Genomic DNA, 15,800 nt, shown 5'->3' with positions numbered 1-15,800 from the left:
CAGTAACACTGATCACCTCATACACTTGCTATGAAACAAAATATGGGTTTCAGATATACAGAGAGGAAAATGAGACTGACCAGCAAGAGAAATGCTTTCTTCTCTGCACTTCATAGTAAAGACAGAACTATCAAAAAGGAATTTCACACATTAAAGTATGACAAACTCTAAAAATACTAACATGATGTAAAATTTATAGCTTTTAGACTATACCAAGGTTGTAAATAATCAGCCAATCTAATGACCTAATTATTTTCTTTAAGTAGTAAAGGCAATACAACTCAAATTTGCAAGTCATAGTAAAGTTGGAGGCATGATAGCTGCTTCCTTCTCCCAACAGCTATTGTAACCCCACAAAAGTACCCAGTGTGATCACCCTTCCCTTCAAGGGTGGGTCCTCACACCCAGCAATTTCACTGCCTAAATCAAGAACCTGAACCAGTTTAATCAGCTGTTAATAAAATCAATCTGAAAAGAAGGGCTGCAAATTAACTGATGTTTTGAAGACGAGTATCTGGCAAGATTTCCAGTTCTACAGTTGACCATCGAGTCTTCAATTAAAATACAAAATTCCTATTTTTCTAGTTTCATCCAGAACATATGACAAGATAAAGGTGAGATAAGGTGAAATATCTGCTGGATATCTTTACTTGGATCATTTCCCATAGAGCACACTTGAAAAGAAAAAGACTTCTGGAAGAGATATTTCCATTGCATTGAAAGTGTCATCTGGAGAGAACACTGGTTGGTTTCAATGCAATTTAGTATGGAATTTAATGAGAGCTTGTTATAATCCTGTCAGACAACTCCTTCTCGGGGATAAAATGGCCATAATTTGATTTTGTTTTAAATTCTCAGGCAGCAGGTTTGTAAAACTTACCTAGTCCATTAAAAATAAAAAAAATCACACATACTTTCTGAAGCCACTGGAAAAAAAGACCTGAGATAAAAGTCTGCTTCCTCCTCCTGACATTCCTGGAAAAACATTTCCATAAATTTGTAACTACCACCAGCCATATCCCAGGTTACAATCCCCAGATTCAACCATGACAGAAGGAGGAATATCACACTGTTACCAGTTTGAACAGGTTTATACCCCTTGAGCTTCTCTTTTGAAGAAAAAACTGAATAATACAACTCTGAAAACACCACACTTCATTTTCTTTAATATCTGGCAAGTACCAAACTCCATATAGTTTGCACAAAAAACCGAGTCACATACTCAAGTATATGTTAGAAATCAGATTATATTTTTCAGGACTGCCTTCACACCATGACCTTTCTGCACATGTGAGCACCCTCTGCCCAACACCAAAGTCATGTTTAACAGACCCCTGTTACTCAAAACCATAGCAGATCACTACAATAAGTAGTTTTTCACTAAAACTGATTCAACACGGGCTAAAACATCATCATCATGTTACAATGCAGCTCTTTTCTATTCAAGTTCAAACACCCTTTCAAGCAGTAAACAATTTCACTGAACCTTCCTAAGACAGATGTGAGAAACTGTTGTGTTTGTTCTCCTATTCTGAGCAACATGAATCCTCACAACCATATTGATAAAGACAGACAACCTGGGGTTAAATGGTGGTTGACTTGACAGCAAGCTAAAAAGTTACACAGAGATGGTATTTTAAAGTACATATATACACACACATAATAGAAGAGGAAATGGCCTCAAGTTGCCTTTCCCAAGGAAGGTTTAGATTTGGTGTTAGGAAAAATTTCTTCATTGAAAGGGTTGTCAGGCCCTGGAACAGCCTGTCTAGGAAGGGGTGGAGTCACCATCCCTGGAGGGATTTAAAAGCCATGTAGATGTGGCACCTGGGGACATGGTTTAATAGTGGGCTGGGCAGTGCTGGGTCAATGAGTGGACTCAGTGCTCTTAGAGGTCTTTTCCAACATAAATGATTTGATGATTCTATGATATAGTTTTATAATTTATGATTTACCAAACCATTTCAAGCATGTTCAGGACTATTTTAGTGCCCAAGGAGTTTGCAATTCTAGTTAATATTAAAGTTACTTTGGAGAAGCAATTTGCATTTGATTAAAATCTTATTGGGGGTAAAGTATGGTTTGAGTTACATGGTTCCAACAAGCAAGATTTGTATTATGGAATAGAAGTGCTATACAGAATGAGGGGCATTAAAAACTCAAACATATAACTAGAGAAATCCTAATGACCTATCATACTAAGACTGAAATATATGGCAACTACAGTATAAGGTTATATAACTATATAACCAGATATATAACTATATAACCACAATATATGGTAAACTAGAATGTAAGGTTTCAGTCTCTCTTCTTTTACCAAAAATATTTTTTCTAATTTACACACCAATTATTCACAATAGTCTGACATAAGAAACTGCAGAACATCTGGCTTGTTCTTGATTCTCTGATTCAACAGAATTAGAGGGCTATAGAATATTACCACTGTCTATGACCAAGTATGAAAATTCCATTCACCTCTAAGTATCCCCAGAATAAAATACTAATAACTGTCATAGGATTATAACAATTTTTAAGCAAGTTCCTGCCTGCATATTTTGCAAGGTAGTTTGATTTTAGGATAAGCTACTAGTCTCCAATTGCTAAGATCTTTAAAGGCATGTTGAACCAATTACAATGAACTATATATTGCCCTGAATAAAGTTACTTTTAGCATATAAAAGGATAATTGTTTCCCCTTTGTGTCCTTCCCCTGCTAACTAATGGTAATGACCTCAGGGTCAGGCATTTCCAGGAGTTAATGATGGCACGGGTTAAGGGCACTCAGCTGGTCATCAGCTCCTATCCATCTGTCATTATTGCTTTTGCAATTAAGGGTTTTATTAGAGTTTCTTGTTTGTTTTGTAAGCCATACTGACCAGTGTTGAATCCAAGCTAGTGTCTCAGAGAAAATGTTGATAATTCCAGTTTTTCTCTTATAGAGCAGTTTGGTGTAATTTCAATTGCTCCACCCAGAGCAATCTGCAGTATATAAAATCAACGGTCAAAGAAAATAATGAGGTCTGCAGAAAAGCATCAGGAACAAAAGTTTAAAACCTGTCTATATTGCCTACCAAGAGCTGAGGAGTCATGAAGTGGTCTTCTGCGCTGATTTGTGCCAGAAAACGGGTAGTAGGGTGTTCCAGGTTTTCCAGAGGATGACAGCTGACCTGGACTTCCAAGCCCCATGTCGGACCGAAGCAGACTAGACTACAAAAATATAGAGAGAAAAGTAAAATTAAGCTTTATAACAACTCAGCTGTTGACATACCAGGCTAACAAACTATTAACCACACATACTGCTCTTGGCATTTATAGGAATTTACTGGGCTTTCAGTGAAGGTTTTAAACTTCAAAAAAAAGTTGACTTTTTTAAATGAGTGTTCAGAGTGTAATTCAGAAAGAAAGAGCAAGTTTGGCTGTGAGCCTCCAAAAAGCCATAACCATTTCCGTTGAAAACATCTGAAAGAATCAATTCATATTTAAATTTTAAACAAAAATCGTAATACTTTGTTTAGTTTGCAATGTAACACCTCTTCTATTACACAATATAAACATAATTGATAAAAACTGCGAAGAGTTTATAGTGTGACATTAGGTTTTAGCACATACTTAGAAATCCAGACTTATATTACATTCATAAAAACATGGAATAGAACAGTCCAAAAAATACCAAATGCAGACAAAAGAGATAAAAGAGTAGATTAACAAGCAGAACATGAAAAATTATGGTATTTTAAAAACTTGAAACTAACAATGTAATTGAACCCTACCTCTTTTGTTCCCCTTTCATGCAATAAATACAAAAACATTCTAAACACTTAAAAAGGCACTATATATTGCTTAACCTCACATTATTTGGATTTCCTCTGTGAAACTGAAATGAATGCTGGTGATTTAGGAGAACGCAGTTTTTCCACAGTTGATGCTATGCTGAGCATTGTTTTAGTCCGAAAATCCTGACTTGGAGTGAAACCCACAGAACTGTTTGTATAAAAAACATTTGTACCAGGTGGCAAAAATGTGTTCGCTGCACTTCACCCCAGCAGTTGAATCCAGCTTTCTCATGGAGCTGCAGCCACTCTGCACTGCACACACCTTTAATGTTTGCCAAATTGGACAGTGTTGGATCACTGTGGATCCAGCAGCCTTCAGAGGGCAAGAGATTTGATTTCTTCATATGTGATCATTCCACAGAGCAGTGTTCCCACCACAGAGGGGGCAAGCAGGGCTGGGGGATGGCAGGACAACAGGGATGTTCTTCTCACACTCATCTGCACTGACATTTCATTGTCAGGGGATGCTAAGACTCAAACTCTTGACTAGAGTAACTTTTATTTTATTAATCAAAAGCCACTCTAGTTAAAGTTTCTCCTTCAGCCCCACTGCTCCCAAGCCAACATTCCTCCTTCCCACTCCCAACAATGAGCCCTCAGGTTCTCAAGGCTGTCACACAAGTCCACTTTGGGCTGGATTATGGCAGGAACTGCTCCAGTGCTGTTTGCCTTCCAGGGCTAGAGCAGCCCACTGGAACAGGGGCACAGGCCATTGCTCCTGGCTCTCCTCTCCTTTCCTTCTGAGGCCTAATTCCCAAATTCATAAACAAACGTACTTTTTGGATTACATTCTATCCTTCAAGCTGGCTCTTTTGGTGTGACAACTTGTGAAAGGTGAGACTAACTCAGCTCTCAGGAAGGTACTAAAACCCTTCTACCTTGCAATGCAGTGGGATTAACAGAAAAATCCAGAGTTCATACAGAGTTACAAAATACATACATAAAATAAGCATTTTTCCAGATAAATGGTTTTGCATCATATCACTGCTGAAATGTCTTTTACTTGTTTGATGACTAATTTGAGCATGAGAAATCTTATATTCTAATTGAATAGAGTGGGATGTGAAAGAGTCACCCCACTACAAAGTAAAGGAGGGCCCAAAAGTGTTAACTATTCCATACAGAAGTTTGAAGATCAAAGTTAATTATTAAAAATGTTACAGCAAATAAATAGCTTCCTCTCAGCTCAATTTTTTCACTGTTATTCTTACAATAAAACAGCCTTTGAATCAGAATTGTTAATGTAAAACTCATTCTGAAATGAGATACTCTGATAGGGAGTGACAAAAGTATACAGCAAATGCATGGAAAGGGAAATCTGCTTGCAGTCTGTTTCAAGGTTTGCTAATTTTGCCTTTGTCAAATAGTAAAGATTTTACTGTTTTTCAGAAAACATCATGTACATCAGAATATTTGGCTTACCCAGTGTAAATCTGAATTTAACAAAGATATTATTCTAAACATTAATTTCAGTCCTAGGGGTGAACACTGTGCAGGGAACCCGGGCAGTGTTTTGTGAAGAGCAGCTCCTCCAAACCAACACTGCCCAAAAGAAGTGACACCAGTTCTGCACTCAGCTCAAGACCTGACATTCTTGACCAAGAACCCCAGGACTGAAGGAAAGTTTCTGTACATAACCTGTGGGTCAGGGAGGCAGTACTGTGATAGTTGTCACTTCAGGTAGCTGATGCCAGGTCCCAGGTACAGTCCCCACGGACCTCTGGAGCTGGGATGGTCCTGCCCCACTCGCTCAGAGCTGCTGTCAAACACCATCAGGGGCTATGTCCCATTCACATTAAAGATAACCCTCCCTGCTACCCCCCAGCACCTCCTCCTGATCCTTGGCAGGGATTTTGGAAGCACAGTGGGATCCATACATATGCCTCTGATAAAAGGGGTGTGAGGGTCCTTAGTTCCTCTGTTCCCCCATTCATTAGGAGAGGGGAGAGAGATTACCAAAAAAAAAAAAAAGAACCAATCAACCAAAAATCCAACAAACTCATCAGTGGAAACTTTTAAATTCAATTCCACAAGGTCATTCCAAAAGGCAAGGATCTATATCTTTTCTAGACTTGAACTCCAACCTTTACTCCATGACATTTGCCACTCTTGCTCTTGTCCTAAGCATTCCAGTTCATGACATTTTCACTGGGCCCTGAATTTCAAAGCAGGCTGGCTACTACAACAGCATAAACTTGGTGTATAAGTAATATAATACATACCCAGTAAATCTCAAGATGTGCAACAGACTCCAAAGAAGTTTTCTGATCTATACTGTGTTTGGGTAAGAATGTTTTATTAAAAAAAAAAAAAAAATTAAAAAAACCCAAACAACACAAAACTACAGTGCTCTTCTACCATTTATACAATCAAATGAAGCATCTGTTTAAAATTTTATAATTGTTCCTCAGTCTTCCAAAACAATATAAAAATAGATGTCATTAGTTCAGCTCATTGATTTTTCTGCCCGTTTGAACCAATTCAGAAGCAATATTGATTAGGACTGATCCTTTCCTAAGGGCACCTGATAAAGAAAGGAATACAAAAATACCACTGAGGATAGCAAAAAAGCTTTGTGTTATCAGCATCAGGCTTCTCCTGACTAAGTGCCCGAGGTCCCTGCACAAGGCAGATCACTTACATATGTAGTTAGCAGTGTTCTCCACAGAGAACCTTCACGCTCACTCTGAACCTCATCTGCCAAGCACCGAGCCAATTACTAAAGAATAATCAATGACTGGTTATTCTCCTGAACACTGTCGAGTCCTTGTCTGTATTACTGTTGTAAATAAACAGGCATCAGCCTTCAAAATTTGCCTCTTTGGATTTTATAATGCATATTGTTGGTTTCAAGAAGTTATTTAAAGCAATATTTTCCCTAGGGAATGAGTGTTCAATAACCAACTTTAAAAAAAATTAATCAAAGAAAAAAAGGCTTTTATTATAGTCAACTAAGAATGGAGCAAGCCTGATTCCAAAGAGAACAGAGTAAAAGAGGTAAACATGACTGCTTTACTTTTCAGATTTATTCCTTTCAGGGAAACCAAGGAACAGTTTTGACAGCCTCAGGGAAAATGGCATGGCCTGACCCAAATAGGAAAGGCTTTCACAGGGGCCACTATCCCAGCAAATGCTTTAAAGGGATCACTTCCCTAAGGAGTATTCTCATAAAAATTAAACACAGAGGAGTCATCTATTCAAGCATTGCCAGGGTGAGGTGGGTGAAAAAGAGTCCTATCTCATGTGAGGGGTGTATTTATGCACCTTTGTCGCAGAGAACAAGTAACTTTGCATGGCAGCTGCACTTTGGTGCAGGCAGAGTCAGCTTCCATTCAAACTAACAAGCCAGTCAACCTCATGCTTATACCAAAATTATATGCCTGAGATAAAAAAAAGCTCCTCAGTCAACTTATTTTAAAATGGTTTTTAAAGTGATTCTTTCGAAGAATTTAAGAATAAAAGTAAAAGAGAGTTTGACTAATTTGGAAGTTTTCTTTTCCCCGGGCCAACTCTGTGAATCTTTAGATACAATTTGATGCCAAAACACTGCTCTGCCTTCAATGATCTTCTAGGACACCAGCCAGCAGAACTCTAATATGTTGGTAAACATTTCTTTCATTTTCTTACTTTGATATTAAAAAAAAAAGTGGACAAGTAAAGGCCTACAAATGTCCTTAGGTAATATTCCTTGCAGCTCTCCAGCCTTTAGGGTACATGTAGAGAGGAAAGGCAAGCTATCCTGCAAAATACACAAAGTTTTAACAAACACACTCCATGCACTACACAAATAAAGCTTTACCTTTTCAAAAATGTATTTGCTACATCAGTCAGCCTTGTGCTTCTTAGTCTAAATCTTGTTCACGTGCTTTTTTTAAATACAAACATTGGCAAATGCTTTAAGAACTCAGATTTTCCTAGTGCAGCCATAGCCAAACTATGCAATAGTTTCATCCAAATACAACTGTGTGCCTTTACATTATTCATTATTTTCTATCAAAAGAATAATATGGTTGAGAATAAAAGCATTAGCCCATTATATGCAACTGATTATGACAGGCCCATTATGCTGGCATAATAAGGCAGGCTGCTTTGGCAGTGAAATGAGAGCTGCAACCTACCAACTGCAAACTTAGATCTTGAAATCCTCCCCAGTAGTCAAACAGATTCAGCTAGATTTTATTTTTCCTGGTTTTTTTCATTACCTTCCTTTTCATAAAGTTTATGCTTTGAGTCCTAGTAGTCAAGTTGTCCCTGTTTAAAGCAGAAAAAGTGTCTAGAGGTTAAAAAAAAAACCCAACTGAGCGTTTAGTTAAAAATTGGGAGCTTGGATACTTTACTTTTACAAAATAATGCAATGCAACACCACCCATCTCAATCAGATCCCTCCCTTATCCCACCACAGCCACGGACAAACTCACTGGGCATTTCTGTGTTCCTCAGAACCACGCAGAGCAGATGGCAAGTGCATTCCTTGCCTTACTGTAAACTTGAAATGGTGCCCTGGGTAGAGCACAAGTTTCATGTCCATGTCCTTTCACTCAGGGAGCTGTTTGGATGACTTAGAGCACGGATATAATGTGTCTCTAATTGCCTTACAGGAAAATTTGCATAAGACAATTTAAAAGAATGTAACGAAATGGAAAAGTCAAACTCTGCTAAACTTGCAAAATCGCACAGCTAAGTTGTATATTTTGCTGCTGTGTTTCCAAAGGAAAATCTAGCACAAAATTAAAACATTCACAAGTAATTGCTCTGTGAGATCCTCGTACAGCACAGAGGTTTGGGTTGCAAAAATACCATTCACTCGAGTTCCACGTCATGCAGCTTAAGCCAAAAATATAACTAAGATATAAAGTGTTGCATTTCACTTTACTCAAGTCTCCAATCTTTGGAAACTGTAATGAATATGCACTACAAAATAGGAGCTGGATTTGGAAAAACACTGACATATGATGTAAATTCATTTTAAATTTAAATTTTAGAGATATGTTTGCAATTATCAGCATGTTGTTAAAGAATCTCATCCTGAGAATATCATCAAATAGTAATGTGAAATACAGTGTTACCATTTTGAGAACAAAGGGACTCTGAATGAGTAATCAATAGCAACTGGCAGAAAATGAGGCATTAATTATGATCCTCTCTAGTGTTTTGTCTCAAAAAAGGTTTCATTAAATATATTGTGCTAACCTGTACATCTTCAAGCCATTACCAATAGATTTGATCAAATACATTTTTGGACTGTTTCTGGAGGAGGAAAATATCAGAATCAGAAAAACCAAAACAACATCTAAAGTATTATATGATAACTTGAGCTTTTTTTCTTGATCAATTTAAAGGAAATGAGGGGCTGCTAATAAAACATCTCAGGAGAGGATCATCTAACAACATGTTGATAATTGCAAACATATTCCTCATTTAAAAAAAAAATACTTAGATCTTATAATCTCAATGTAGTCTCTCGAAAATTTAATTATCATCTCCTATACCTAAAGTATCATGCAGGTTTGAGAAGATAATGACAGTCATCCATCAACTGCATCCTGCCAGTGTAATCAGGCTAATCTAGCTCACTGGATTAAAAACCAGCTACCTAGGGTACTAAATACTGAAGTGATGCAACATCACAAACAAAATAACATTTAGTTTTACTGTCTTTCTGATTATTGTTAACGCTGATGAATATCAAGTTATCAATATATTCTCTTCTTACACCAAAGCTTTTCCAGATCACCATGAGCTGCTTATTCATGTGTATACTAAGCAGAATCTGCTACTATGGCAAATTCTGTTTATATGTAAATATACTGGGACTGAGCACAGGGGCAGAGGAGAGAGAAGAAAGAAGTTTATTCAGAATTACATATACGGGGTTTTTTAAGCAGTCAGAAGAGTAAAGATTAAATGCGAAGGGAAGGAAACATTTTCTATTCTTTCTACATCTAAAGGGCTTTAAAGCACCTGATTAACACACATATTTTGAAGAGTCCCTTCCTTCTCTTTTGCAATACTGGCTTCCCTGCACTGATAGCGCCTATTGGCAGGACTACAAATTCTGTTTTACGCTTCTAAAGCAGCCCCCTGCTGCTGTTGGTGTCCAATCCCGGAGGTTATGCTGGCTCAGCTTGTCTCCCTTCATCCCCCCGGGCAAGGTATTTTCGCCTTGCTGACTGAATTGGAGGAAGGCATTACTAAGCATTGTGATTACAGGTCAGCCACCCCTCCCTTTGCCTTTGAATCTTCTCGCTACATTATGAAAACAGTAATTTGAACAGCTTCCTTACTGTGATGATACAAAAGCAGGTTTTCAGAGAACTCCAAAATGTAGAAGAGAAGCTGCTGAGGGCTTATTCAACTACTTTTTAATTTTTTTGGTACCAGCCTCGCAGCTTTTCTCTATGATTTCAAGATATAAGCGTGAGGAGTCAACATTACAATAAAAGACTTCCCACTACATCTTATTTACAGAAGTCAGACTACAAAGGATACTATAAAACTCGAATTATCCTTGCATCTGTTTCTCCCTCTGCATCTTCGGCAAAATGATTTAAAAATATTTCAGACCATTGGTAGAATGTTTCATGTATCCAGTACTGGGAGCTGTACGTCTCTCCCACACAACCAAGAGAAAAATCTCTCTTGCTCTTAAGCAGCAAGTCAGAAAATGTGTAACATGATGAGGGTTCATTAATATAGCAACCAGATAATTGTTAGGACTTAACATGGAGGGCCCATATGTTTTCACATATGATCAAGTGAGAGCTCAGTTCAATACCAGGGGGCTAAGAAATGGATAGACACACCCAGGAAGTATCTTAGGCTAGAATCAAATCCCCCTAATAAATGTTGTCCTTCTCTCCCTGTTCTTCAGAAACCTGTGCCATCAGGAACACTAGCATCTTGAAAAACACTCCACAACACAACTGAAATGAAAGCAAGTTGGATGGTTTAGCTCCACAAAAGAGGAATCAAAATTGTGCTTCTTTCCATTCCTGACTGTCTGCCTGGAGTCTCCCCCAGCCCATCCCAGGAAGCAAAGTAGCAGGTTGCCTACACCACTCATCTCCTTCCCAATTCTACTCTTGGTCTGTATTCTTTTTGAGAGCAGTTATCTGTGCAGATGTGAAGTTTAGGAAGGGACTTCACCTCCTATGAAGTAAGAGAGGAAGGTAAATGGGGGCTTAGCATACTAGAGTAGTTACAGACAAAAGGAATAAACACTTAAAGAAAATCCAAAGGGCAATCCAGCTCATTCAGACAGACAGGCATGGCTGGGAGGACAGAACTGAGCTAATATTTTCCCCATCCTCCACTAATACCATAAATTTGTAATTGAGAAGCACCCAGCTCTGAGGCAGCCAGATTAGCTGGACACAAACAGTAATTCACCACAGAAATTATATCTGCACTCCATGGTGTAACATGCTTTTTACTTTCTCAGGCAGCAGTGTGCAAGATACCATATACTGATTTACAGGATATTCATAACCTTAAACACAACTAAACACAATCAAAAAAATAAAGGTGGCAAGAAAATTTGCCAAACCTAAACAGCGTGAGAAAGAAGGGCAAAGAAAAGAAACAGTTTGTCTGGTAAGACATTCAAAATGATTCCTTGCAGAACTGCTCCCCCTTTATAAATAGCATCCCTCCTCCAACTAGAACGAATTCCTAACACCTGCTACCCGCTCCAGTCCGGGGGGAATGTCTTCCCTGATTAACTTCAGGTGGTCACCTCCAGCTTGATACCGAAAAAAAGAAATCTAGCCTGTGCCCAGCACATTTTTACTTTCTTAAAAGGTTCTGCAGGCTCCTTATCTGCTGAGAGACAGGAGATATTTTCCCAATAGCACAATAAGTAATTCATTTCTAATAAATCATGATCAAGAGGAAGTTAATATTGCTTGATTCTACACGAGAAGTAAAATGAAGCAAAACAAACTGAAGTTCTGGCGTTCCATCTGCCCTTAAACTATATATCCCTCTCCCCATCCCAATGTTTTAAGATGGTATCAGCTGGCAGAATCCAGAGTCACTGCTTCAGTTAACATTCTGTCAGCCTTTCCTTCGGCAGCTGCATTTCTTAGAGATTGAGAGCTCAGCTGTAAAAATCTGCTTTGGGGAGACACCTGATATCAAACGTGTCAGAGAAGAGGAGATTAAAAAGAGAAAATTTACCAAATAAAGTCAGTTTGTCAGTTTTAAAGTTATATTGCTATTAAAACCCCCACACATGTAAAAGCCTTAAAATTTTTTATACTTCCATAACTCAGTATTGCTCAGATTTAAATAGACATTATGTTCTCTAAACTGTTGCTAAAACTATGTGAGGAAGAAAAGTAACTGGTGCCACTGCTTGTCATCTTTCTGAGGCCCCACAGAGAGGAAAGGTCCAGAATCTCATACAATTTTCTGCCTCATTGCAAAGATCCATCTAAAGCATCTTCAAACACACACCTGCAGTGAGGAGGAAAAGCTTCCTTGTTGCTGCTTAATAGACTCTGTTAAATAGAAACTTTAGCAAACATCCTTGGAGCAACTGCAGAGAATGCAGTTATTGGGGGCTGCACCTGCAGGAAGACTTATTTGGATGCTTTCAAACCCATTTAAAGAACAGCCACATTTTAAATTACAATGTGCTACAAATACCTTTTTCTACTCTGACTCTTACATTCCAAGTAACATCTCGGCTGGCAGATACCACTAAAACACCACTGTGCCCCACTAGTCACAATCATTCATTTCTTCCACTCTTGTCACTTCCAGGTTTTTCATTCTTACAAAACTTGTATTTCCAATTACATTTTTCATACTGTTCTTGACTTGGCCATTTTTGTCAGCAAATCTCATTTCTGCTTCCCACATACATTTTTATACACTCTCACCTCCTAACACTCACGTTTTTGTCTCTATGCTTATTCTTCCAGCTCTTACCTGATGCTTTACTGAAAAATTAAAATCGGATAATTTTCTCCATTACACTCTGTAAGTGTCTTCCAATTACATAGTTTATGAGCATATTAAAAATACTTTTAGGTTGGTGCTGTTCAGTTCTATTAATTCTTCTCTATGTATTCAGCTGGTATCTAGATCCTACTATAGATATTTTCACATTTGCTTGACTAATCCTCAACATCCTACCAGTAACATAAAAAAAAGTTGCCATTTTTGCCCATGCACAATATGAGCAAGGTTTTCTCTTCTCCCTAGACAGCTCCAACTTCTGGAATTGTACTCTTATTGCACTTCCTTAGCCTGTGAGATGGCTGTTAGAGAGTGTACTCTGAGATAACACTTGCCCCAACATTGCAGATTTGAATTCTGCTCAAACTGCTCTAAAGTCTCTTTAAATTTTAAAGAGGCAAATTACTGACTATGCAAAGGCAAAGTAACGTACACTTGCAAACATTTCTTTTGCTAAAGTGATCATTTGTTAAATTGCCCAAGAAATTGGTGCTAAAGGCATTTTTTGGGTTTATTTCAAAAGTTTTTAAAGTGTTTGTTAAGAAACATTTTTTTTTTCACAAAAACATCCCCAAACTTTTTAGTCTGTGAAGGATGTAACAACCAATAAATACAGTTGTTCATGCTATAATTTTATTCTTTAATACCAAATTTGCAGACAAGATACAAACTTTTAAAATTCCACATTAAATTGTGAAGAAAGGAGAAATTGGTAAAGTCTGAAAAGCTGTCTGAAATCATGTCTTAGTATGTTTACTTGAAGCATATTCCCATAAGGAGCACTAAGTGTGGTGCTAATGTGCATAAAATCTTACTGTCATACTGCAAAATTCAGGCTAATTTAATAATGCCTGATGTGCATTACATCATATTGCAGTGATGTAATAATATGTTGCTAAATGAGTCACCTCCCATTAACTTCAGGGCAACAGCAGAGTTGATGGCTAGTGAAGGAAAAATGGTACAGCAATATTACTGGAAATATGGATGGGCCATCTTTCTACTGGATTTCTTTTTCATCTAAAAAAATTAAGATTCTGAAGGATCCTTATTTATTACCAACATACACAAAACTTATATAACAATAGCAGCATAAATGAGTTAAAAATCTATCTGCCACTAAATAAAATATATGTAGTGTACAGATTATCATACAGATTCTTCATATGCTCTCTGTGTAGTACTATATATTCCATGGAATACGTCTATATATCATGTACTATAGAGCAGTGAATATTTTAAACAATATTGTATATATATAATTGTGCATAGTCTAAGTGAAATGTATTTAGTAAAATCAATCCATAGCTCCCTACAGCATTCAAGTGTACTATAGATTTACCATCAAAGTTTTTTCTACGTGGATTTTGTAACTTTTCCTTTGTCCCACCATCATGCAGAACATAGAGATAGTGAGTTAGAAAAATAAATAAAGGTATGTCTCTTTGTAGAAAGACTACACTTTAAATCAAAAGTGCTGAATGCCTCTGAAGTTCTTGCCCAGCATCCATTACATTTAGTAGTTGATTCTATCTCCTTTCCCACACATGGGATAGCGTGCAGACTTGAAATTATTATGAAGGAAGGGTAAATGTGTTATCTCCACATGGCAGAAAATCCATAATGTCTATTTTTCATGCATGATTGTTTAGAATGAAAATAGAATGTTGAGGGGATAGTCACCAACAATTTACTGTCTTGAGCCCAGTGATGCCAGTGGGGAGAGACTGTGCCTGGCACACAAGAACAGGCACTGGGAGGCTGAAGGAGCAGCCCCCCCTCTCTCCACCAATTATCCAGGGCCCTCACGGGCTCCTGGGGATAAAGTTCGCCTCTGTGAAGACCCACAGAAACAATTAGAAGAATTAGTGTAACAGCTACACATGTACTGCACATTTATCTCCATTTCAGTTTGGAAATAGTGCAGATTCCTGGTTTTCTTCGAGCTCAGACCTGTCAGAGCCACGAGCAGGGACAGCTGGGTACCTTTGGATGACACTGGAAATGGGAGTCTTGCATTCAGTATCTGAAGTCTAATCTTGTTTCCTTTACATAAGCAACAGCTTTCAGTACTAGATGGCACAAATGTGAAGAAAATCTCTTATTACAAGAAGCTTTCTGAAAGTTTAGTCTTTACTTGATTTAAGATTTGTGCAAAGATGCCCTTCCCAAATCTGCAATTACAAGGCCAACAGCAATTGTGGAATCCCCCACAAAAATCACAAACCACCAGGCTCCCTCCAACTCAAAGACACAAATAGAGACTTTGTGTCAAGCCATGTAGCATTGCATTTCATTCTGACAGCAAAACAGAGTTTTTATATTTCATCTAAGAGCTGTCATTTCACTATCCAGGCAAAAGTTTTCGATAGTCATCTCAATAAGCCTCGATTTGTCATCTTATCCATCCACTTAGTCTATATACTCTTAGATACTCCTTTTTGGTTTGCTTTAAACACCTGACAGGAAGAAAACCTGAAAATCTGCACTTCTGTTAGACAAATATTCATAAATTAGCCACATTTACATTCTTGTGACTAAATGTTATATCTGAATCACAGTTCATTACCTAAGTTGCTCAGATTCTTAAGTTACACTGAAAATCAATCACACTTCAACTCCTACAGCCTAAATATAAAGCCTGTAGGTAGCCAACAGTCCCTACCAATCACTGCTTAGATTATTTTCAGTAAAAGGTGAGAAGTGATACTAAGACTCTTAAACATTGCAGATTACAGTGGTCTTGAAAATTTTCATTCCAGCCCTCTGTAAACTTAACAAGAAGTAAAAATTAAAACTCATCACACACTCGCACCAGGTTATTAAAATCATTTACACCAGTGACATATATAAGAACTATGGTAGGAGAAGGACAAGTTTAAGAGTATCTGGAGAAGGTAGGTATTTTCAATTAATCTGTACCCAGAAGATATACTCAGAAGACCAACTGGCTCTTGCCATTCTTGCCATTTCAGGAACCTTAGCCACTGTCTTTGAAAA

General features: G+C 37.7%; 1 protein-coding gene across 10 annotated transcripts in view; it reads right to left on the bottom strand.

Moving 5' to 3' along the window:
* TCF12 (transcription factor 12) overlaps positions 1–15,800 on the bottom strand; it is a 163,431-nt gene that overhangs the window by 52,583 nt on the left and 95,048 nt on the right. For all 10 annotated transcript variants that reach the window (XM_018069793.2, XM_029958706.1, XM_029958709.1 and 7 more), the window contains one exon: positions 3,075–3,210. In XM_018069793.2, the coding sequence (XP_017925282.1) occupies positions 3,075–3,210 (136 nt within the window). The remainder of the gene's footprint in view (positions 1–3,074; positions 3,211–15,800) is intronic.

The sequence above is a fragment of the Manacus vitellinus genome, unplaced genomic scaffold (assembly GCF_001715985.3).
Source record: "Manacus vitellinus isolate BGI_N305 unplaced genomic scaffold, ASM171598v3 scaffold_16_pilon, whole genome shotgun sequence".
NCBI classification, from domain to species: domain Eukaryota; kingdom Metazoa; phylum Chordata; class Aves; order Passeriformes; family Pipridae; genus Manacus; species Manacus vitellinus.
This window is presented reverse-complemented; position numbering and strand designations above follow the sequence as displayed.